Source organism: Nomascus leucogenys, chromosome 4 (assembly GCF_006542625.1).
Source record: "Nomascus leucogenys isolate Asia chromosome 4, Asia_NLE_v1, whole genome shotgun sequence".
Taxonomy (NCBI): domain Eukaryota; kingdom Metazoa; phylum Chordata; class Mammalia; order Primates; family Hylobatidae; genus Nomascus; species Nomascus leucogenys.
The window spans coordinates 141,302,014-141,326,166 of record NC_044384.1 but is presented as its reverse complement, the minus strand read 5'-3'; the positions used below and the strand labels follow the sequence as shown (position 1 = coordinate 141,326,166).

At 38.8% G+C, this 24,153-nt stretch overlaps 1 protein-coding gene across 8 annotated transcripts in view; it reads left to right on the top strand.

Moving 5' to 3' along the window:
• The window catches only part of MSRA (methionine sulfoxide reductase A), a 376,253-nt gene that overhangs the window by 35,482 nt on the left and 316,618 nt on the right, over positions 1-24,153 (top strand). For 3 of the 8 annotated variants that reach the window (XM_003271425.3, XM_030812393.1, XM_030812396.1), the window contains exons 1-2: positions 5,747-6,402; positions 6,603-6,677. The exons of 3 other annotated variants lie outside the window; for them this stretch is intronic. Coding sequence is in view for 1 of the 5 variants with exons in the window: in XM_003271423.3 (XP_003271471.1) it covers positions 6,390-6,402 (13 nt within the window). In the remaining 4 variants the exon portion in view is untranslated. Of the gene's footprint in view, positions 1-5,746; positions 6,403-6,602; positions 6,678-6,722; positions 6,883-24,153 lie in introns of those variants that run through there. 2 more of the 8 variants (XM_003271423.3, XM_030812397.1) reach the window with 2 other exon arrangements.

Sequence of the window (24,153 nt, the reverse complement as noted above, 5' to 3'; positions counted from 1 at the left end):
TCTGTAGGCTATATAAGAAATATGGCACTAGCATCTGCTGGCGTCTGGTGAGGACCTTTGTGCTGCATCAAAACTTGGTGGAGAAGGTCAAAGGAGAAGTGAGCACCTGCGAAGAAGCACCAAACCCAGGGGGTGTCCTGGCTTTGTAACAACCCACTCTCAGGGAACGAATCTATTCCTTTAGAAACAGTCTCGTTTCATGAGAATGAGAACTCACTTGTTCCCTTGAGAATGGCACCAATCCAGTCATGTGGGATATGCCCCCGTGACCCAAACACCTCCCCCGAGGCCCCACCTCCCAACACCGTCACACTTCGTGTCAAATTTTAACATGAGACTTGGTGGGGACAAGCAAACCACATGCAAACCACAGCAGCACGAAAGGGGATCAGTCAGGTCTCGGGTTACTACTGAAAAGGGCTGTGTGTGCCTGCTGGGATTTGTAGTGCACCTAGAGAGGAAAGTGAGTCCTGGGAAGCAGAGAGGGGGCTGGCTGTTAAAATTTTGAATTCCCTAGGGCCTGGCAGTGTGAGTTGGAAGACAAAACTGACTGGGTGGCTCTGGGAGGGCCTAGCAGTCCGGGAGAGCAGAAGCTCTCAGAGCCAGAACCAACAGAGCTGGCAGAAGGGAGCGATGTATGGATGGAACCAGGAATGCTGGAGTTGGCTGGGATGGAACCAAGAAGTCAAAACAGAGTAAGGCACTAGAATTAGCTGGGCAGATTCCTGAAGCAGATTCAGGTGGATAAGGGTTTAGCTAATGTGTAGTATTGCCTCTGTGTAAGAGGATATAAAGGATTTTTGTGAGTTTATCTTGGGTTGTAACACCAGTAAATACTGGAGAGATGGACTGCAACTTTTAAAAAGTTGATGTGATTCATATGCCATAAAACTTGTCATTTTATTTTGTACAATTTAGTGGTTTTTCGTAAATTCACTTTGTTGTGCAGACATCACCATTAAACCGTGAAAGTGTTTGGTTCACTCCAAAAGGAAACCCCATAGTCATTGGCAGTCACTTCAGTTCTTCCCTCTGCCTAGGTCCTGGCAACCAATAAGCTATGTTCTGTGTCTATGGATTTGCTTCTTCTGAACCTTTCATATATATAAAATCATATAATATGCGGACTTCTGTGTCTGGCTTTTTCATTTAGCATACTTTTTTCAAAGGCCCATCCATACCGTAGCGTGCGTCAGTGCTTCCTTCCTTTGTAAATGTGTCAGTGCTTCCTTCCTTTGTATTGCTGACTAATATTCCAATGTATAGCCCGACAACATTGTATCAGTTCATCAGCTGCTGAACATGGGGACTGTTTGCATTTTGGGTTATGATGAAAAGTGATTCTTTGGGCATTTGTGTGTGCATTGTTGTCAAATCCTTTTCTGTGTAGAGATGATCATGTGGATTCTGTACATGGTTCTATTAATATGGTATTTTACAGTGGTTGAGTTTTATATGTTGGACCAGTCTTGTATTCCTAGGATAAATCCCACTTGGTCATGCCTTATAATCCTTTTTATATTTTGCTGTGGTCAGTCTGCTAGTATTTTGTTCAGAATTTTTTCACCTATATTCATAAGGAATATTGGTCTGTAGTGCTTTAAATTTTTACTTATATTCATTATTCACTTTTAAAAACTGACAAAAGCTGTATATATGGTGTACAACACATTTTGAAATATGTATACATTATAGAATAGTTAAATCAAGCTAATTATGTGCTTTGCCTCACATATTATTTTTTGTGATGTCACATATTGCAGAATCTTATTTTTAAAAGCCCAATAGTATTCCGTTTACTGTATATATTTTCTTCGTTTATCTGTTGATGGACACTTAGGCTGATTTCCTGTCTTGGCTATTATGAATAATGCTGCAGTGAACATAGAAGTACAGATTGTCTTCAGTATACTGATTTCATTTTCTTTGGATATATACTTAGAAGTGAGATTGCTGGATCATATGGTAGTTCTGTTTTTTTTGAGATGGAATTTTGCTCTTGTCACCCAGGCTGCAGTGCAATGGTGGGATCTTGGCTCATTGCAACCTCTGCCTCCCGGGTTCAAGTGATTCTCCTGCCTCAGCCTCCCAAGTAGCTGGGATTAAAGATGCATGCCACCACACCCGGCTAATTTTTGTAGTTTTAGTAGAGGTGGGATTTTTCCATGTTGGCCAGGCTGGTCTCAAACTCCTGTCCTCAGGCAATCTGTTGGGCTCGGCCTTCCAGAATGTTGGGATTACAGGTGTGAGCCACTGTGTCTGGCCAGTAGTTCTATTTTTAATTTTTGAGGAACCTCCATACTGTTTTCCATAATGGCTGTATTAATTCATATTCATTTCAGTGGTGTAGATGGTTCCCTTTTCTCCACGTTCCTGCCAATACTTGTTTCTGTTGATCTTTTTCATAATAGCCATTCTAACGGGTGTGAGGTAAAGGGTCTGTAGTACTCTTGCAGTGTCTTTGCTGATACTCTGTGTTTGTTTTCCTGTTCTTTATTTCATTTATTTCTACTCTAGTCTTTATTATTTCTTCATTATTTAGGAGTGTTATTTAATTTCCAGATATTTCTGGTTTTTCCTTTCTTTTTTTGGTCCATATTGAGTTCTACTTTTATTCCATTGTGGTTGGAAAGCACACTTTAACTTAATCATTTTAAATTTATTGAGGTTCATTTTATAGCCTAACATACTGTCTGCTGGAGGATGTTCCATGTATCCTTAAGAACGTATATTCTGGCCAGGTGCGGTGGCTCACGCCTGTAATCCCAGCACTTTGGGAGGCTGAGGTGGGCAGATCACGAGGTCAAGAGATCGAGACCATCATGGCCAACATCTGTGAATCCCCATCTTTACTAAAAATATAAAAATTAGCTGGGCGTGGTGGCACGCGCCTTTAGTTCCAGCTACTTGGGAGGCTGAGGCAGCAGAATCGCTTGAATCCAGGAAGTGGAGGTTGCAGTGAGCTGAGATTGTGCCTGGTGACAGAGTGAGATTCTGTCTCAAAAAAAAAAAAAAAAAAAAAAAATTCTGCCCTTGTTGGGTAGGTTGGTAGATGTCTGTTGGTACTAGTTGATTTATAGCGTTGGTCAAGTTTTCTGTTTTCTTGCTGATCTTTTGTCTAGTTGTTCTAGCAGTTGTGGAATGAAAGGTATTGAAGTTTCAAACTATCACTGTTGAATTACTTATTTTTCCCTTCAATTATTTTAGATTTTGCTTTGTGTATTTTGGGTCTTTGTTCTTACGTATGTTTTTATTGGTTGTCTCTTCTTGATGAATTAACCCTGTTAGCGTTATAAAATGTCCTCGTTTATCTCTAGTAGCAAGTGTTTTCTTAAAGTCTGTTTTGCCTGTTAGTATAACCATTCCAGCTCTCTTGGGGTTTCTGTTTGCATGGTATATGTATTTTTCATAGTTTTACTTGCATCCTTTTTGTGTCTTTGAGTGTAAAGTGTGTCTTTTGTAGACAGCATATAGTTGAATTATGTTTTAAAATTTTAATCCATTCTGTCAATCTATGTATTTTAATTGGAGTGTTTAATTCATTTAAGTTTAATGCAATTACTGGTGAGATAGGATTTATTTATGCTATTTGGGTGTATTCTATGTATCTTTGTCTTTTTTGTTTTTCTGTTACTGCCTTATTTTATGTTAAATATTTTTTCAAGTAACATTTTAATTTCCTTGCCATTTATTTTCCTTTATGTTTTTGAGTTATTTGCTTAGTGGTTGTCATGGGGATTACAGTTAACATCTTAATTTATAACAATCTAATTCAGATGAATACCAACGTAATAATATGCAAAAACTTTGCTCCTATGTAGCTCTGTTCCATTCCTTCTTTACTCTTATTGTCACGTACTACCTCTTTATACATTGTGTGCTTTTCAACGTAGGTTTATAACAACAGTTTTATGCTTTTGTCATTTAAATCAGATAGAAAAAAAGAGTACATTTATCCCATTTTAAATATGTTAGAAATGCTTAAGAATATTTAAAAAATTAAACTATATTACATGTTTTAAAATACATTTATACTATTTGTAAAATATTCACTTCTGCAGTTACCTTACTCCTATATTTCTTCATTGATTTGATTTACTGTCTAGTGTCTTTTCATTTCAGCTTGGTGGAAAAGTTCCTTTATTTCTTGTAGAGCAGGTCAGCTAGTAATGAACTCTGTTTTTATCTAGAATGTCTTAATGTCTCCTTCATTTTCAAAGAATAGTTTTGCTGACTTAGAATTCTTGGTTGACAGTTATTTTCCTTTCAGCTCTTTGACTATGTTATCCCACTGCTTCCTGGTCTCCATGGTTTTCAATGAGAAATCAGCTGTTAATCTTACTGAGGATTCCTTGCACATGATGAGTCGCTTTTCCAATGCTGCTTTCAAGATTCTCTTTAGTGTTTGGCTATTAACAGGTTATTGATTTTGAATTACAAATCCACTGTTAGTCTGCCCACATTTCATCATCCCTATTTGAAAGGACAGCACGGGACTCTTTTGTCAGTGCTTTAATTCAATGCTTATGATATCTCTGTAGCATTTGTTTTGATGTATCGACTTTGTGGTTTACTAATATGTGGTTTTATCTTTCACTGTCGTATTACTTAATAGAACTTCAGAGCAATATTTATGTGATCTGTTCCCATAACTTATTCACTTAATAGATTTGTTGAACACCTGTATATGGAAGGCTCTGTGCAAGACTTTCAGTTTTCTTAGATAAGTGACACATGATCCTAATTGTGAAGATGACACATTTGATTGGCAGAGCTCAAATACCTAAGTAATTACTATGCAATTAGGATGAAGGTATAGTATGTGCATAAACATAGTAGTTTGGAAGCAAAGAGTAGGAAGTCTCTGATTTTCATATGTGGTAAATGAGCAAACTGAGGAGATTAGATAGATTAGCAGTTTGAGACCTTGAGTTATCTAAATTAGAAAGTGACAGAATCAAGGAGTAGAAGTCACTCTTCTGGGTTCTTTCTATGAAACGATGATTCTAGAATGTGGCTCTCTTCTATGTTCAAGCATCATAGGTAAAAATGATTTCTTAAGTCAGGTAAGTGTGTGAAGCACAGACTGGCTATTTTGCTTCAAAAGGTGTTTATGGTAAAAATAAAAGCAAACAGTACTTACTTAAGCTTATTGTATTGTATTAATATGAATTCAGTAAGCAAGTGACTGTGTTGGAACTTGAGGTGTCAAAATATGAAAAGATACTTACTCTTATTAAATTTACCTTAGAGGTTTTGTTTTCCTTTTTATTGTCATTTGTTTTATTAAAAGAACTCTTCTGCCCCCTACATCTGTAGTAAAATTTTGAATAGGTACAGTTTGTATTAGAGCCTCCTTAAAAATAAAGTTACAAATCAATCAAAACTATATTCATTCTCCATAGGATAAAGCATGGCATTTCTGGGCATACAGTTTTAATTTTAATCTGCATGCCTCCGTTTCTATTCTCCCATGAGTCTTTGCAGCAGGACAAGGAAAAGCAAGTCTTATAAAAAGAAATACAGTATGTGGTGCTTACTAAAGTTACATACATCTCTTCTCACAGGAGAAATTTGATTTATTGCAGGTTGTGCATATGTCGCATATGGACATTTCTAGGGAACAGATTCCTTATTGCCGAGCAGTGAATGGCTTCTAGTACTCCATTATTGCTCCGGGAACATGTTAGTAATAATTATGAAAGGTAGGATACCATGAAATCTGTAAGGTGATTTGGCAGAAGTCGATGCCGTTGGTGCCAGGATTTGGGTACCGTACCACGGTTTCCTGTTTTCAAATGTATTAATTGATCCGCAAAGGACATCTTTTGGAGACAAGAATTCAGACAGACTGGCATAGCCTGGACCTCCGCCAAGACTGCTCGGAAGGTTGCCATACTGGGAGCAAAAGAGTGAGAGAGAGAAAGAGGGAGAGAGAGAGGCAGAGGGAGAGCTGAGGAAAGAAAAAAAGGCAAGACTTGGCACAGCTCAGTCAAATCAGCTTCTTTTGTCTGCTTTCTCGGCTTGAGCTTCAGGAAAGAAAACCGTCCTGGGGTACAGAAAAACTCAGAACTTTTTGGTTTTCAAACTTAGAAGGCTTTTTAAGTCTCTTGGGCTATTTGAAAGTGTTGGTACATACAATGACGTTTAGTCACCAGTATTAAGGGAAATAAAAGCCTTTTTCAAAACGAAGCTTCCACAGTGTCCATGCATTTGGGAAATACTATATTTGATTTTTTGCATGTATGATTATACCATGAGAGACAGGATTAATATAGAAGATGGCAAGGCAAATTTCTAATTAGAGGGAGTATTAATTTTCTACAAAATAAAGTTTGTTCATCAATACAAACCTGCTTTCAAATCAAATCAGAAAGACATCCTTCGGAATGTGTTCAGAACGTAAGTTTTTAGATTTTATTTTATTTTATTTTTAGACATTTATAGACATTAACTTTTCAAGGAGCCTTTCTAAGATTTTATGCAGCCCAGCCAGGAAGTCAGAGTAAAAGTTGTTTTATCCATGTGTTTAAGAAAACGTTTTCTTAAAGCAACAGCTTTTATTTCTGCTGCTTCATGCTGTCCTAAACTACATCCCCCAGCAATTAGTGACAACACTGAAGACCAGAAAGGCAAGCTGAAGACACCAGACTTCGCTTGAAGGGCAAACAAGAAATGTGAGCTTGGTCATTATTTTTTTGTGTGTCTTTGCTCTGAACCATTTTTGGGAGGTGGGTGGGGAGGTGTCTATGTCTAAGAGATGTATGTGATTAGTGAATTCTCATTGTGAGAAGGAAATGATGAAAGGTGATTTTTATGATGTTGGCAGAAATGGCTGGGAATGGTTGAGAATAGAAATTTAAATCTTTTGGAGAAGAAGTGGTGAGCTGTGTTTGCAATACTTGGAGAAAAATTCCTTATTTTTGGTTGATTAGATTTTATAATTAAACGATTACTGTAGCCTGGCTCTCTCAAAATATTTTAAGTAGAAGGAAAATTTAGCAAGTTTACCGATTTTCTTTTTAATACTACCTGGTGTTTTACTTAGATGTATACTTTATATCTAATTTCTGAACAATAAATCCTTCCTATTAGGCCTGATTATGATTGGATTGTGACAGTTCTGTTCTTAAAAATCAGCATTATTGTAGGAGAGGTTAACTGTAAGGCATGTGTTACTGTGGACCACCCTCATTGTAAGTATTCTGTTTTTAAAGAGAGTTTGACTTGTAGGGTTAGGTTATGACTTCCTATAATCATGTATTTTCTTTTTATTTTATATGCTGAAAGAATACAGGAAAATTGTATCTATTCACATAAGTACTCATCATTTTGGGCAGTATAAAAGACTGCCCCTGGATCTGTGCTTTTGTTTTGACTATGTAATCATTGATTTGTTAGTCCTTCGACAATAAAAACCTGTCTATAGCTTTCCATTATCACGCGCCTTAAATGATCAATTGTTTCAGATGTTTTTTGTAAAATTATAGTGACACATCAGCAATCCTGAAAATGGCATTTAATATATAAATATGATTGAAAAATATATGAAATCTAACAGAGGTGTTTGAACAGTTAAGCTTAAGTATATTCTTCAACTTTTTAATTAATCAACATTTTGATTTTCAGTAAAATGAAATCACTTAACATTTATGTGTGTTGCCAAAATGACAACCTTTGTTTAATAAGCTCCTTTATACACTACCTCGCTGATACTCCTAAAATGGACGCCAAGACATGAAAGACATGCTGATAGGCACTGGGAAGGAAATGTTTGCCTGACTGCAGTCTTCCTTTTTGAATTGATTACAGGATCATTCATGCCTATACTAAAAACAACAATATATGAAACAAAAAGAAAGTTCAGCAAATAAGTTTAAATTAGAGCTTCATTTTAATACTGACCGTCTTATTGCCGATTTATGTTTACTTCCATTTACTTCTTAAACATTTAACATAACTTCTTGCCATTTAGGTTTGCTAAATATATAACTTATTTAATTTTTAAGTCCATTTTTTCTGGAAGTTAAAATAATTTTTGCTAGCTGATTTCTTAACTTCTTTGCAGCGAACTCAGAACAAACTTATATCCAAACTATTTCATGTCCAATTATTTTCTAACAGTATGATCAAAAGTAGGTGAATTAAATATGTCAGAATACACCTTAAGAAATATTAAATTTTTCGATACTGGTAAAACTACATTTTACAGTGTGTATTAAACTTAAAATTTGATAAATATTAGCTGTTACAGTCACTGAAGTTTCTTAACAATAGATTCTCTCTGGCCTACTCATTACATAGCTTAAAATGTTTGAGAGAAAATCTCCTATAAAGATGTTCCTTGTAAACCGGATATAATAGACACGTCTTTGTGCAAGCTTTTTTTTTAAAAAGGTGTGATTAAGAAGTTGCGTTGATAACGTTTTTTTAAAAAGACATTTAGTTGTAACATAATGCATGCTTCTTTACTTTTAGACCTTTTGTACTACAAACACATCGACATTTAGGTTATTAACTATTTCCATATTAGTATTAGTATTTCAAATCTTATTTTAAAGAATATAAATACTAGTGGTTTAATTGTAAATGAACTCTTATCTCAGTTCATATTTATTGTCGTTTGAATTGTATAATATTTCGAAGTAAAATTATTAAGGCAGAAATGCATTAATATTTAACTGCTACTTGAAGCCTATTATTAAATTCCATTCTGATGTATGTACCTGAACATAGAAGCACATTATTCTACAAATTAATGCGAACTTCTCAGGGAGCGTTAGTCCAGTATTTGATAATTACTCGCTCATTTATTCATTTATTCAACAAATGTTTATTGAGCACTCACTTAAATATGCTAATATTTTATTGATAGAGTTATTTTGGGTAACGGGGAGGGAAGAGGGAATAGATTTAAAATAAAATTTAAACGCCTGGATAGAAAAAGGCAGTATTATAAGGAGATTTATTTCAACAAAATATGTTCACTTTTCTTGCACAATACACATATTGTAGATTGTGATTATAAAAAATCAGGAGATTAGTTGTATTACACGTAGCTGTAAGAATCTTGTTTTATGACTATTTTGGTTGTTACATTTTATTGGCCAGAAAACTTGAGTTGTTCAAGTCTTCTGACAGACATGTAAAATAAGCAATTCAAATCAGGGAGGAAGAAACTGAGACTGAGCCACTGCTCACATGCTAGATCTTACATATGTCAAAGCAGGTATAATTGAACCTTCGAAGATGTGGCTGCAACGTAAACAACAGTGGCCTGTTTATGTGGGATTTTTTTCTTTCCTTTGTTTTCTGTTGTGAGACAAAGGAGGAAGATAAGGCCCATCCCACATCCTGAGGCCAGCATGGCCCTTTGAAAGAAGCTTTCCTAGGGGGTGTGGTGTATTTTAAATGGACCTGTCAGTTCACTTTCTATATTCTAGTGGTTCATGTGTGTGTGTATGTGTGTGAGTGAGAGAGAGAGAGAGAGAGTGCATTTAACTCAGTGGCCTAACTTTATTCCATGCAGTTGTTCTCTGATACAAAAAGAAGGCATAGGTTCATCTTTGAAGAGGAGATAAAAGTCATGTGATCCAAGGAGATGAGCTTGTAGGCTGCTTTGGTGGCCCAGGCATGAGGCAGAGCTGGTGGCCCATGGAATGGAGATGAGAAGTGTCTCAGCTGCGGGTATACACTGCTGAGGTCATTCAGCAGATACTCCCAGAGGACTCGCTGTGTGCCAGGCAAAAGATAGAATTGCTGCCTACAGGAGTTCCTAGTGTAGTTGGGTAAAGGAGAGGAATAATTGATGAATGTAGGTACCTTTCCAGGTTACCAAATATCTTCGCCTGTTACTCCACGTAATCCAAGCAGCCATGCTGGGCAGAGGGACTAGTACACAATGGCCACTTAATAAGTATTCATGGAAGAAATAAACCGAGTGGTGAACCAGAGTATTATCTTCTTTAGTCTTACTTGACTAAGAGAGTGTTTTTTCCTTCATGGATGGAAAAACAAGAAGCAGTGTGCTTTCTTTATCTTGTTTCTCTGTTGCTGGTTATGGGTTTAGAGGGGTGCAGCAGAGGGCCACATTGTTTTTGACCATATTAGGCTCTCTTGAGGTCACCATTGGAGACGATATAAAACAAGGACTTCCCTGGTGTGGGGTGGCCTTGAACACCTGCTTTCTCTCTGGCCAGCCCTCCGTTGTCTTGCATTCCCTCTGTCCTCATTTTCCCAAAGGATCCCATATTGTACCTTAGGACTTGGTGGTTTGGCCTGAGCATGCAGCAGGCCAGTGGAGTGCCCAGTGAGTTTAAAGTGTTTCTTTTGAGGGCAGGACAAAGGCAGAGGGGATGGAGACAGAGAAGGTGGTGAGGGCAGTTGTGCAGAGCTGACGGCACTGCCCAGCAAGCAGCTTCAGTCCTGTTGTAGCTGCAGCACCAGGGGCCTGTGAGGGAGCGAGGGTGAATGTGGGGTCCTGGATTAGACTGCAGTATCAGCAACCGCAGGCATTGAGAGGGCATAACGTCTTACTGGGGGGCTGCATGAGGGGATGTAAATAGGTTGCTGAGTGCAGTTCATGTTGAACAGTGTCTTTCTCGGTCTTTCTCCAGGGAGGTTTTGAGGCCCAGGAGAGGGAGAGGCAGAGTCAGGATCATTGTGTATAGTTCTGTGTCCAAGGTGGTGAGGGGCTGGAATTTAGCCTCTGCTTTGCTGCCCAAGCCCTGTGCGTTGATCTGCTGCAGGAAGGTACCAAGTCCCCATTGTGTTTGTGGAGGTCCTGGGGTGCATACAGGCTTGGAACTGGAATAGTAGGTATTGGGAGAAAGTCAAAGGTCTGTGGCCAGGGAGGGCAGTGTTCCAGTATCTGACCATGGAGTCTAGGGGGCTAGGGGATGTGATCAGAAGTGTTCTAGAGAACATGGTGAAACAGGGAAGGATGAGTAAGTAGATATTTAGATCAAGTGAAAGAAAAGGTTCTGAGAGTACTGGAGTTTATTCTGAAACTCATCAGATTCTGAATAATTGTACCACCTCTGCAAAGCTCGACTTAAAAGTTTGGCCGTGAGTTGTGCTCAGGTTATTTTATTTCTCCAAAAGCAAGCAGAAAGTGAAAAAAGTTACCTGTGCGTTTTCTGTATTCCACGTGATCAGAGGAGATGAACCTTTTCTTCTCTTACAGTTAAGAATTTCTCAGTCTTATACAATTAGAATACCCCTTATGTGTGGATCTGGAGGTTTTGTGCAAAATATTGAAGAATTAGTCCCTCTGGAGTGATGCCATTCTTTTATGCTTGTCTATCAATGTCATTTATATCTCTTTTCCTATTAGCCCTTCTAAGTTATTGTACCTCATCTGAAAAGATCACATTGTTCTCAAAGACCCAGGAGCGTTTCACCTTAGCTGTATTCGTGGGAAAGCTGCCTTTGAAACAGATAGTCCTTTACCATCTTGGGTTAGAGATAATGTTCCTCAGCATCGCTCCAAAGTGAGTTTGAATTTTGAGTCAATTTTTTGGTTGTGGGACTTTGGCCAACTTATGTAAACCTAATTTCTTCATTTGTGGAACAGGGATCATGGTATTTCCCTCACACGATTTTGGGAGGAGAAATAAGGAAATACTTGCAAAGCTCTTAGCATAGTGTCTGGTATGTAGTAAATACTTAATAAATGGTAGATATTATTTGTTTTTTAGAAAATTTTTTTTTGATTTTTAGAAATGGTGATAAAATATGCATAACACATATTTTTCCGTCTTAACCATTTTTAAGTGGTATCAGGTACATTCACATTGTTATGCTGCCATTACCATCATCAAGCCACAGAAGTCTTTTCATCTTGCAAAACCAAAATTCTGTACCCATAAACAATAACTTTCTATTCTTCCCTTCACCAAAGCCTGCAACAGAATCGTGGTAACCATGATTCTGTTTTCTGTCTCTATGAATTTGAGTACTTCAGGTACCTCATATAAGTGGGATCATACAGTGTTTGTCCTTTTGTGACTGGCTTCTTTCACTTAGCATAATGTCCTCGGGATTCATATATGTTTTAGCATGTGTCAGAATTTCCTTCTTTTATAAGGCTGAATAATACTCCATTGTATGGACAGACCACATTTTCTTTCTCCATTCATCTGCCAGTGGAAACTTGGGTTGCTTCCACCTTTTGGCTATTGTGAATAATGGTGCTATGAACATGAGTGTACAGATATCTATTTGAGCTCCTGTTTCCAGTTCTTTTGGGTGTATCCCCAAAAGTGGAATTTTGGGTTGACAGTTTCTTTTTTTGCAGCGCAACTTCAGTTGTATCCCCTTCTTTTGCCTTTGTGGTTTCTGATGAGAAATCTGCTGTCATTTGAATTGTTTTGACCTTCAGCTAAGATGTCCTTTTTCTCTCACTACTTTCAAAATCTTCCTGTGTCCTTAGTTTTCAAGGAGTGTGTTATGTTGTGCCTTTTTGTGGATTTCTCTGGGTGTATCCTGTTTGGGGATCATTCACCTTCTTGAATATGTAGGTTTATGTCTTTTGCTCAATTGGGGAAGTTTTCAGGCATTATTTCCTTGAGTACTTCTGCAGGTATACCCTCTTTCTCCTTTCCTTCCAAGACTTCGAGGATGTGAATGTTAAAACTTTGTTATAGTTCTACCACTGCTTGATATGGATTATTCTTTAAGTCTGTTTTCTCTTTACTGTTCAGATTGGGTAATTTCTATTGTTCTTACCTTCAGATTCACCTATTCTTTCCTGTCATCTTCATTCTGCTGTTTAGCTCACAGAGTGAGTTTTAATTTCAGTTACTGTATTTTATCTGCTATGTCTTTACTGAGACTTTGTTTTTAAAATTTGTTTCCTGCCCATTTTTAGTTGTTTGTGGAAACATGTTTATAATGGCTACTTTCAAATCCTTCTCAGGTAATTCCAACATCTGTGCCATCTCAATGTTGGCATCTCTTGACTGTCTTTTCTCATTTAAATTGAGGTTTTCCTGGTTCTTGGTATGATAAATGATTTTGATTATATCCACGCATGTTGGGTAGTATGCTATGAGACTGGATTTTATTTAAGCCTTCTGTGTTAACAAACCTTCTCTGACACTGTGCTAGTAGGGGAAAGGGGGGCACTCTCTCATTTCTGCGAGGTGGGGGAGTAGGAGGGTACCTTATTGCTAGGTGAGGGTGAAATTCAGGCTACCCATAGTTGATACTGTTATTTTTATTGTTAGTTTTGTACTTGGTGCAGTAACCTGGACAGTGTCTGAGCTGTGTATTCCTTAAATTTAGCTTGTGGTGTTGGTGCTACGTGTGTTTTTGATAACTTGTTTAATGATAGTTACATTCTCAAATTAGGGACTGAGCCTTCTTTAATCGCTAGCTACCCAGAGATTAGTATGTGTTTACCACTAGCACATTGAATAAAAGAATATAAGAGATGACATTATAGTTTCTACTTTATTAATTCAGAAAATTTATTTTTAAAAGGAGAGAATACCCTACCTGGGTAAGATTTCCATTTTTTTTTTTTGTTATTAACGTGCGAGGTTTTATCAGACTTTTGCAACTTATTTTTAGAAGAGGTCGGTATATTAAAAATAGTCAGAAGAAACAGATTTGACTGAAGACTTTAAAAAGGTCAGTGATAAAGTATTCAATTTCATTTGTGAATTCAAACCTGTAGCTTCAGGTCAGTAATACAGATCTTAAAGATGATGCATATAACTTTGGAATAATATATTGTCAGGATTCTTACTGGTCATCTGTGCTGTAGCACTGACAGTGTGAGATCCCAGTTTTGCATCACTTACTATCTGGATAATCTTGGGAAAATCTCCAGAATTCTAAAGGTTGACTTTTCCTATAAGCGAAATGGCTGTCATAATACCTATAACAAAGGGTTGTTCAGAATATTAAATGAGATAATGTGCCTGAAAGCAATTTAGCTGGTAGGTGTCACAAACATGGGAGATAATTATCTAGTTTAGTTTCTCCAGACACGTGAGGGTGATGGATAAAGATAGTGTACCTAATTCTGTATGCTTTTCAACTGTGCATTCCAATAGACTGTGTTACATACGTATATATTTAAAATGCTTTAAAATTGTTTAAATATGGAAGACCTTCAAACATATAGCAAAGTATTAAATAAAGTAGAATGAATAGACATATACCCATTATCCAGAAGTGACAAATGTCATATTTGTTTTCCTCAGATGTTAAAAAAAAAAAAAAAAGGATATAACTAAAGCCTTATTCTCTCACTTCTGAAATTGGGGTAGAACACTTTCATGTGCATTTTTGTGGAATTACCGCATATACATGTAGCCATAAACAATATATTTTACATGTTTAAAAACTTAGATAAAATATTTTATACTGTTGCTATCCTTTTGCAAATGAAATTAGATATTTCTGAGCATTATCTCTATTGCTCATGCAGGTTTAAGGCTGTAGAGTGTCTCATCTCAGCGTAGCCATTCTCCTGTGCATAGGCCTGTAGAGATCTGCCTTGTGCTACCATGCTGTCATGACCCTCCTACACATCTGGGTGATCTCTAGGGGAGGACTTAGAAATGGAGCCCAGTTTCTGAATATTTCAACTTTACTCAGTAATGCCACACCATTCTCCCAAGTATTTGTACTGTGAACCCAAAAGTATCTGAGACGGGTCTCAATCAATTTAGAAAGTTTATTTTGCCAAGGTTAAGGATGCATCTGTGACACAGCCTCAGGAGGTCCTGACATGTGCCCAGGGTGGTTGGGGTACAGCTTGGTTTTATACCTTTTAGGGAGACATAAAACACATCAATCAATACGTGTAAGATGTATGCTGGTTTGATCTGGAAGGGCAGGACAACATGAATCAGGGGCTTCTAGGCCATAGGTAGATATAAAAATTTTGATTGGCAACTGCTTGAAAGAATTATCCTCAATAAGAAGAAATGTCTGGGTTATGATAAGGGGTTGTGGAGACCAAGGTTTTATGCAGATGAAGTCTCCTGGTAGCAGGTTTCAGAAAGAATAGATTGTAAATGTTTCTTGTCAGACTTAAGGTCTGTGTTGATATTAATGCTGGCCTGCTTTTCCTGAATTCCAAAAGGGATAAGGATATAATGAGGTATGTCCAACCCCCCTTCACATCATAGCCTGAACTGGTTTTTCAGGTTGACTTTGGAATGCCCTTGACCAAGAGAAGAGGTCCATTCAGATAGTTGAGGGGGCTTAGAATTTTATTTTTGTTTTAAAGTACCCATTTATATTCCTGTGCTAGAGTATCAATGTTCTTGTCTCACTGTATGTTCACCAACAGTTGGTAGTACCAGACTTTGAAATTCTTGTCAATCTCATGGGCAAGAAATATTTTGCTGTTATTTTTATTGGTATAGCTGATTGCTTAGTGAGATTGGACATCTCTTTATATTGGCAATTTAGATTTCCCTTTCTGTGCATTCTCTATTCATATCCTTTGCACAGTATTCTTTTGAGTTGTTTTATTCTTACTAATTTGTAGCATATTAACTAATCCTTTCTTATGCTGATTGAAAATACCTTCTCAATCTTTTTTTTTTTTTTTCCTTATGGCAACTTTGGAAATGAACTGTGGAATATGTTTGAAAAATGGGAATGTTTTCATTTTTCATTTTCAGAAGTGATTTTAGTGATAATACATGCTTACAATCCATGCTTTCTGATGAGGCAGAGAGGGCTGATGGGACTAATTTCTTAGAATGCATCAGAATTTTATCTCCTTAATTAATATCTAGAGGAAAAAGTTTCTTATTTTCCATGTAAACTTTTGGTCAACTTGAAATCTGAGGCAGATTCTTAGTTCCCAGGCATCAATCATTGAATTAAAGACTATTGTGAAATTTTACTCTGTTATTTGCAGGGACTGCTATAGCACATCGATAATACAGGCACATTCCCATTGCATCTGCAACGTTACCAAATAGGAGTTCTAGGGCCCTTAGAAAGAATGTTCTGTTGATCTGATTATCGTGCTTTCTATACAGTGAATAATCTCGGTGCAGTAAGCACTTTCTCCTTCTCCTAACCAGTAGTCTTGCTAACAAAATAACTTAATTGAGAAATGCACACTGTTGGGGCAAGTGGATTGAGTTGTGGCTGAGGCTCCTTGTGTATCTTTTGTTGTGCAATCAAGTAGCACTTATTCACCGACTTTGCTCATGCTGTCCCGTCTAAACAAAACCCACCTAATCTCCCAAATCACTTTGCAAAACAAAAGAACACACAGAAGATACAGAAACCAGGAGGACCAGGCGGCTGTGGAGTATTTTAGGCAGCGCTCCCTCTTTCCCTGCTAGTCACCATGTATATGAAACTGCTTTAGTAACTATACATCTGTTTTAAAATTGGAATGGGAAAGGATGCTCTCTCCACAATCCTATAGGAACCCTCCTTGGTTGTTCAAACATTTGGCACCACTGCACGTCTGCTGATGGTTTGTCAGAGTCATAGGTGAGGTTCTAGGCAGCTATTAACAGCTGATGGAAGAGTGGGCTTGTAAACCCAAACGTGGAAGTCAGACCTTGAGGTCTGGATCTCACAGACTTGCCTTTCTTAAGGACAGTGGCCATATGCTTTGCTCAGTCAATTCCATTGGCCTTATTATACTTGTTTGCCATTTACTGCAGGGAGTGAGCCTCCCTTCAGCATATAGGAACCAGTGAAGTGTCCTCTCATTGGCTAGCTTTGATATTTCCTTCTTTCTCCACTTAAGAATTCTTCGCTGGAATCAGCATTTGGCTCCAGTCACCATCTCTGCACCATTCATCTACTGTTTAAAAGTTTTAAGGAAAACTTCGATAAAGAGTGTATGAAAATAATGACTGTTGTTTAATTACAAACCCTGTTTCCTCTAGGTTATCTAAGTCAGTGCAACTCTGTGAGAGAGACTGGCAGACACACACACCACACACGTTTCAGGTGAGGAAATAGAGGCCCAGAGAAGTGAAGTGCTTGGCCTTCTTAGTAGCAATGCTAGAGCTTAAATCAAGTCCTCTGCTTCCAGATTTGTTGTGCTTCTCATGATTTCACATTTGTTCACTCTGTCATGGGACCACCAGGAGAATAGCAAGTTGCTGCTTTTATAGTAGCCCCTCCATACACCCTTGGGACTGTGTCCTTAGGTCAGTCCTTCTGTCCACCACCCACCCACCTACCTACCCACTCACACACCCACCCACCTAACTCCCCACCCACCTACTCCTCCCCTCCACACACCTACCCACCTAACTACCCACCACCTACCCCTCCCCTCCACACACCTACCCCTGTACCCACCTACCCCTCCCCTCCACCCACCTACCCCTCTACCCACCTACCCATCCACCTATCCCATCCATCCACCCTCCCACCCACCTACGCAACTACCCCATCCATCCATCCATGCGTGCAGCTGTCAGCCCATTATTCATTTAGTCTCTGAGTCCCTCAGTGCTGAGTAATGAGGCCACATCATGGATAGAAACAGATAACCCCTGCCATCACCCAGTTGATGGTACAGTGGTGAAGGACTACAGACCAGTAAATGTGGCCAAGCACAGTGACTGTTAGGAGAGGAGAAAGGATCCTGCTTTTCCTCACCTTCCTGTCCCTCTGCAACTCGGGGGGGAATCAAAATTCACATTTTTTAGAGAACATGGATCTCTCAGAATATGAGAGTTTCATGAGTGGTTTTTTTTTTTTTTTTTTTTTAATTTTATTTATTTTTTTTTTTTATTATACTTTAGGGTTTTAGGGTACATGTGGCAATGTGCAGGTTTGTTACATATGTATCCATGTGCCATATTGTTTGCTGCACCCATTAACTCGTCATTTAGCATTAGGTATATCTCTAATGCTGTCCCTCCCCCCTCCCCCCACCCCACAACAGTCCCCGGAGTGTGATGTTCACCTTCCTGTGTCCATGAGTTCTCATTGTTCAATTCCCACCTATGAGTGAGAACATGTGGTGTTTGGTTTTTTGTCCTTGCGATAGTTTACTGAGAATGATGATTTCCAGTTTCATCCATGTCCCTACAAAGGACACGAACTCATCATTTTTTATGGCTGCATAGTATTCCATGGTGTATATGTGCCACATTTTCTTAATCCAGTCTATCGTTGTTGGACATTTGGGTTGGTTCCAACTCTTTGCTATTGTGAATAGTGCCCAATAAACATACGTGTGCATGTGTCTTTATAGCAGCATGATTTATAGTCCTTTGGGTATATACCCAGTAATGGGATGGCTGGGTCAAATGGTATTTCTAGTTCGAGATCCCTGAGGAATCGCCACACTGACTTCCACAATGGTTGAACTAGTTTACAGTCCCACCAACAGTGTAAAAGTGTTCCTATTTCTCCACATCCTCTCCAGCACCTGTTGTTTCCTGATTTTTTAATGATGGCCATTCTAACTGGTGTGAGATGGTATCTCACTGTGGTTTTGATTTGCATTTCTCTGATGGCCAGTGATGATGAGCATTTCTTCATGTGTTTTTGGCTGCATAAATGTCTTCTTTTGAGAAGTGTCTGTTCATGTCCTCTGCCCACTTTTTGATGGGGTTGTTTGTTTTTTTCTTGTAAATTTGTTTGAGTTCATTATAGATTCTGGATATTAGCCCTTTGTCAGATGAGTAGGTTGCAAAAATTTTCTCCCATTCTGTAGGTTGCCTGTTATTCTGATGATAGTTTCTTTTGCTGTGCAGAAGCTCTTTAGTTTAATGAGATCCCATTTGTCGATTTTGGCTTTTGTTGCCATTGCTTTTGGTGTTTTAGACATGAAGTCCTTGCCCACGCCTATGTCCTGAATGGTATTGCCTAGGTTTTCTTGTAGGATTTTAATGGTTTTAGGTCTAACATAAAGTCTTTAATCCATCTTGAATTAATTTTTGTATAAGGTGTAAGGAAGGGATCCAGTTGCAGCTTTCTACATATGGCTAGCCAGTTTTCCCAGCACCATTTATTAAATAGGGAATCCTTTCCCCATTTCTTGTTTTTGTCAGGTTTGTCAAAGATCAGATAGTTGTAGCTATGCGGCATCATTTCTGAGGGCTCTGTTCTGTTCCATTGATCTATGTCTCTGTTGTGGTACCAGTACCATGCTGTTTTGGTTACTGTAGCCTTGTAGTATAGTTTAAAGTCTGGTAGCGTGATGCCTCCAGCTTTGTTCTTTTGGCTTAGGATTGACTTGGCGATGCGGGCTCTTTTTTGGTTCCATATGAACTTTAAAGTAGTTTTTTCCAATTCTGTGAAGAAAGTCATTGGTAGCTTGATGGGGATGGCATTGAATCTATAAATTACCTTGGGCAGTATGGCCATTTTCACGATATTGATTCTTCCAACCCATGAGCATGGAATGTTCTTCCATTTGTTTGTATCCTCTTTATTTCATTGAGCAGTGGTTTGTAGTTCTCCTTGAAGAGGTCCTTCACATCCCTTGTAAGTTGGATTCCTAGGTATTTTATTCTCTTTGAAGCAATTGTGAATGGGAGTTCACTCATGATTTGGCTCTCTGTTTGTCTGTTATTGGTGTACAAGAATGCTTGTGATTTTTGTACATTAATTTTGTATCCTGAGACTTCGCTGAAGTTGCTAATCAGCTTAAGGAGATTTTGGGCTGAGACAATGGGGCTTTCTAGATATACAATCATGTCATCTGCAAACAGGGACAATTTGACTTCCTCTTTTCCTAATTGAATACCTTTTATTTCCTTCTCCTGCCTGATTGCTCTGGCCAGAACTTCCAGCACTATGTTGAACAGGAGCGGTGAGAGAGGGCATCCCTGTCTTGTGCCAGTTTTCAGAGGGAATGCTTCCAGTTTTTGCCCATTCAGTATGATATTGGCTGTGGGTTTGTCGTAGATAGCTCTTATTATTTTGAGATACGTCCCATCAATACCTAATTTATTGAGAGTTTTTAGCATGAAGGGTTGTTGAATTTTGTCAAAGGCCTTTTCTGCATCTATTGAGATAATCATGTGGTTTTTGTCTTTGGTTCTGTTTATATGTTGGATTACATTTATTGATTTGCGTATGTTGAACCAGCCTTGCATCCCAGGGATGAAGCCCACTTGATCATGGTGGATAAGCTTTTTGATGTGCTGCTGGATTCGGTTTGCCAGTATTTTATTGAGGATTTTTGCATCAATGTTCATCAAGGATATTGGTCTGAAATTCTCTTTTTTGGTTATGTCTCTGCCAGGTTTTGGTATCAGGACGATGCTGGCTTCATAAAATGTGTTAGGGAGGATTCCCTCTTTTTCTATCGATTGGAATAGTTTCAGAAGGAATGGTACCAGTTCCTCCTTGTACCTCTGGTAGAATTCGGCTGTGAATCCATCAGGTCCTGGACTCTTTTTGGTTGGTAAGGTATTGATTATTGCCACAATTTCAGAACCTGTTATTGGTCTATTCAGAGATTCAATTTCTTCCTGGTTTAGTCTTGGGAGGGTGTATTTGTCGAGGAATTTATCCATTTCTTCTAGATTTTCTAGTTTATTTGCATAGAGGTGTTTCATGAGTGTTTTTTTAAATGTAACACTGAGAATAGCGCTCTGAAAAATAAACACTGTAGAGTTTTAGTGTCTTAGAGGTCATTTAGTTTGCCTCCTTGTAACCAAACCAATGACAATCTCCTTTTTTGACCTCCTGAGAAGCAGGTGCTAGAATCTCTGGGCAGCCGTCCCTGTGGTGCTCGTACTCAGTGCATAGCAAAGAGGTACATAATGAGATATTGTGTGCATCTCTGACTCAGAACATTCCTATTTCATCTTCCACCTGGATTCCTTCTAATTCTTTGCAATAACAGATCAGCGTAGTTGAGTTTTGTTTCGCTATTTCTGTATGTAAGCATTTTTAAAAAAGGAAAAAGAAGCAAAAGAAAACCACAAAAACCCAACATGCTGTTTAAATAAAGAAAAATGAGTTTTACTTCCAAGAGAGCTTTTGCCATTTTCTTAATGCTTATTCTCTTTCTGAGAGCTCGTTATGGAACAGAGTGTGACAGTAGTTTACCATGGTGAGCCTGTCTTGTCCGGGCCAGGGGATGAATTAGAGCACTGAAAAAGGCCAGAGGAGCGGGCAGAACTGTACCTAAATTATCCCCGGATATTGCTAAGTGATTCTACTTTTTCAAAGACCTCCAGAGAGAGCATCCCTAACCTCCTTTAGTTTGCCTTTACACTGTTTAATAGCCTTTGCTGTCAGGAAATTCTTCCTCATATTTAACCTAGCTGTCCCTTGCCACCAATCACTCCCATTTCTCTTGTTGTCCTTGGTGGTGACAGAATATAGGGGTCATTGTCTTCTCAATAATATACTTAACGTTCCTGAAGGGTATCGGGAAGGCCTCCCTGAGCCCAGGCTTCTGCAAGTGAGAGAAATATAATTTTTTTCTCCTCTACACCCCCATTCTCAGTGGTCCTATTTGGACATATAATCTATGACATTTGTGCTTAAGTCTCAGTTGCAAACATTCACATGAGGTCTGTCTGGAGATACCCATTGGTTCCATTTTCACTCCCAGGGCAAGATCCTTTCATGATTTCCCTGGCTGTTGATTCATTCGCATTAACTCCTGTTTGTTGAGCCCTCACTAGGTGGGAGGTACCACCCTAGTGGCTGATGGGATGTGAAAAGGAGTGACTCTCACTAACTTGCACCTAGAAGGAGGAGCCTGAATGTCACCTGCCGGTTACAGTCCTTGTGATAGTCTGTGGATTAAAACTGCTGGTTTCTCTCTTCCACGAAGACTTTTTTTTTCTTCATTTATATTTTGGTGCATTTAGAGTTTACATTGACGCCATCCTCAGAAAGTTAAGGGACTATCATGTTATTCATGCACTCTACTCTTGATTCATTTTGTAAACGCCCCGAGGAAGTTTGCACGTAGAAACTTTAGCCTGTGAGCAATTGGCGAGGCTGTTTCCCATTAGATTCTGGGCAGTCCTCATGAGAGGGTGTGATGGATCTTTGCAGGTCTCCAGCACTTATCAGAAATGCCTGGCACGTTTTAAACAAACTAATGACTGGTGGTTGGTTGTCAAATGAGTTGCTGGGAAATTTTTTTTTTTTTTAGTTCTCTGTCTCTCCACTCCTTTCACCTGAACATAAAAGCAGCCCAGAGCTTCTGCCTGGCTGCCAGTGTAGGCAGCCCTGCCACCTCGGCTGCCAAGCTCTTAGCAGATGAAATAAAAGTCTATTTATAACTGGCCTCTGATGGATTTCCTCCCTACCTGGGCTAGTGCTCCATCAGCAGGTGCACTGAACAGATGGAGAAGGGTTTTAAGTTTTTCAGTTCAATTAGATCAAATCTCTAGGTTCAGGCCAGCACATTCCCTTTCTCACTTAGTTTCTTCCTCTTGGCATTAAAATTGTTGAGCATAGCAAAACACAAATCAAGTCCAGGAGATAAAATGCATATAGTGCCTGCCTTTAAAAAAAGCACTTTGGCACAGGAACCATATTTGACATCGTATGCTAAATCTGTTTTAACCCTTTTTTCCTAGTGCTTAATTTTAATGTGATTTAAATCAATATTTGGAGTAGTAAGATGCTAAAGAGCACAAATACTTTCTTTTTTTCCTTTTTTTTTTTTTTTTTTTTTTTTTTTTTTTTTTTTTTTTTTGAGATGGGGTCTTACTCTGTCACCCAGGCTGGAGTGCAGAGGTGCAGTCTTGGCTCACTGCAACCTCCATCTCCCGTGCTCAAACGATCCTCCCTCCTTAGCCTCTGAATTAGCTGGGACAACAGGCACGCACCTACCACATTCAGCTGATTATTTGTATTTCTAGTAGAGACAGGGTTTTACCATGCTGCCCAGTCTAGTCTCGAATTCCTGAACTCAAGTGATTCACCCATCTTGGCCTCCCAAAGTGCTGGAATTATAGGTGTGCGCCACTGTGTCCAGTCTTTTTTCTTATGATGTATTTTTAGCATTGGAATTTAAGTGTTTTCAAACTGTATCACACTGTTTTTGAAGAAACTTTATCTCTGATAGTAGTTCAGTTTTTATGATGAAGCATTTTAATGAGGAGATGAAGTAATTCATTTCGTGATGGTGATTTGATGTCTTTTTTTCACGGTTTGTTGAACTGTCTAGGACAGTGATCAAGTGATACCACGCACTGGTCCAAAACCAGTCTGAATATGGCCTCACACTCTGGGTTTTAACACCGCTAGTCTGTGAAAGATCAGTTGCCACAGTTTTTGGTTTCCACGCATGTAAAGATTCGTTATAATTAGTAAGTTCACCCTTAGTAGGCTGTATCATCTCTTGTTCCCCGGATCCCAGATTTCAGTCCGTCCTTGGCTCTCAGATGGGAGGCCACTCTGATTGCAGCCACAATTCATGCCCCACACAGACATTCACTGAGCCTCTGCCCAGCGTTCTGACACAGACTTCCACGAGGCTCAATCTTCTGGATTCTTTGTCCACACTAACACCATCACTTAATATCTTTGTGAAGCTGGGTTTCAAACAAGAAAGGTTTGGCCTATTTCAGTGGATGTTTTGCTCATAACCAGAGCAGGTTTTCTTTGGTGGTTTTATTCTGCCCTATTCTTTATTATTTCTGGATATTTTCAAGAGTGTGGATTATCCAGATTTGTGGCTTGTTCTCCAGCCTCTCTCCCGTTTTGTTACGCCCTAAGATGCGTATCATGGTTGTCGGGGCCAGAGGAGATTCCACTGAGTCAGCCTCACTGCTGGCTGGAAGTTGGGTGCATGATTTAAGTTAGGAGAAATAGTGCAAACAAGACCACCACTTCCTATTTGTGTCATTGTCTGGCAAGTGCCTTTGAAGATTTTCTCTCATTGTTTTCTGTACTTTTTCACAGACTCATATTTGGAGGATAAGTTAAATATTACCTAGAAAATCACTTCTCTGATCCTTCATCTCCTTGGCAGGATCTGTGTCAAATGTCTTGATTTTCACAGTAGTGATCTCGCTTTCTCCCAGGCTGGCTGACCTGTGCTGTCTTTGGTAAGTTATTCTATTGAGTTGTGGTGCTGCGATCTTTCTATCCATTACTTTATCTGTGGATTCTCCTTTAACCTATTGGGGTCATACTGCACAAAATCTAATTCCGACACGTGGCAGCCTTTCACATATTTGAAAAATGACCCTTCTGTATTCCACCAATCAG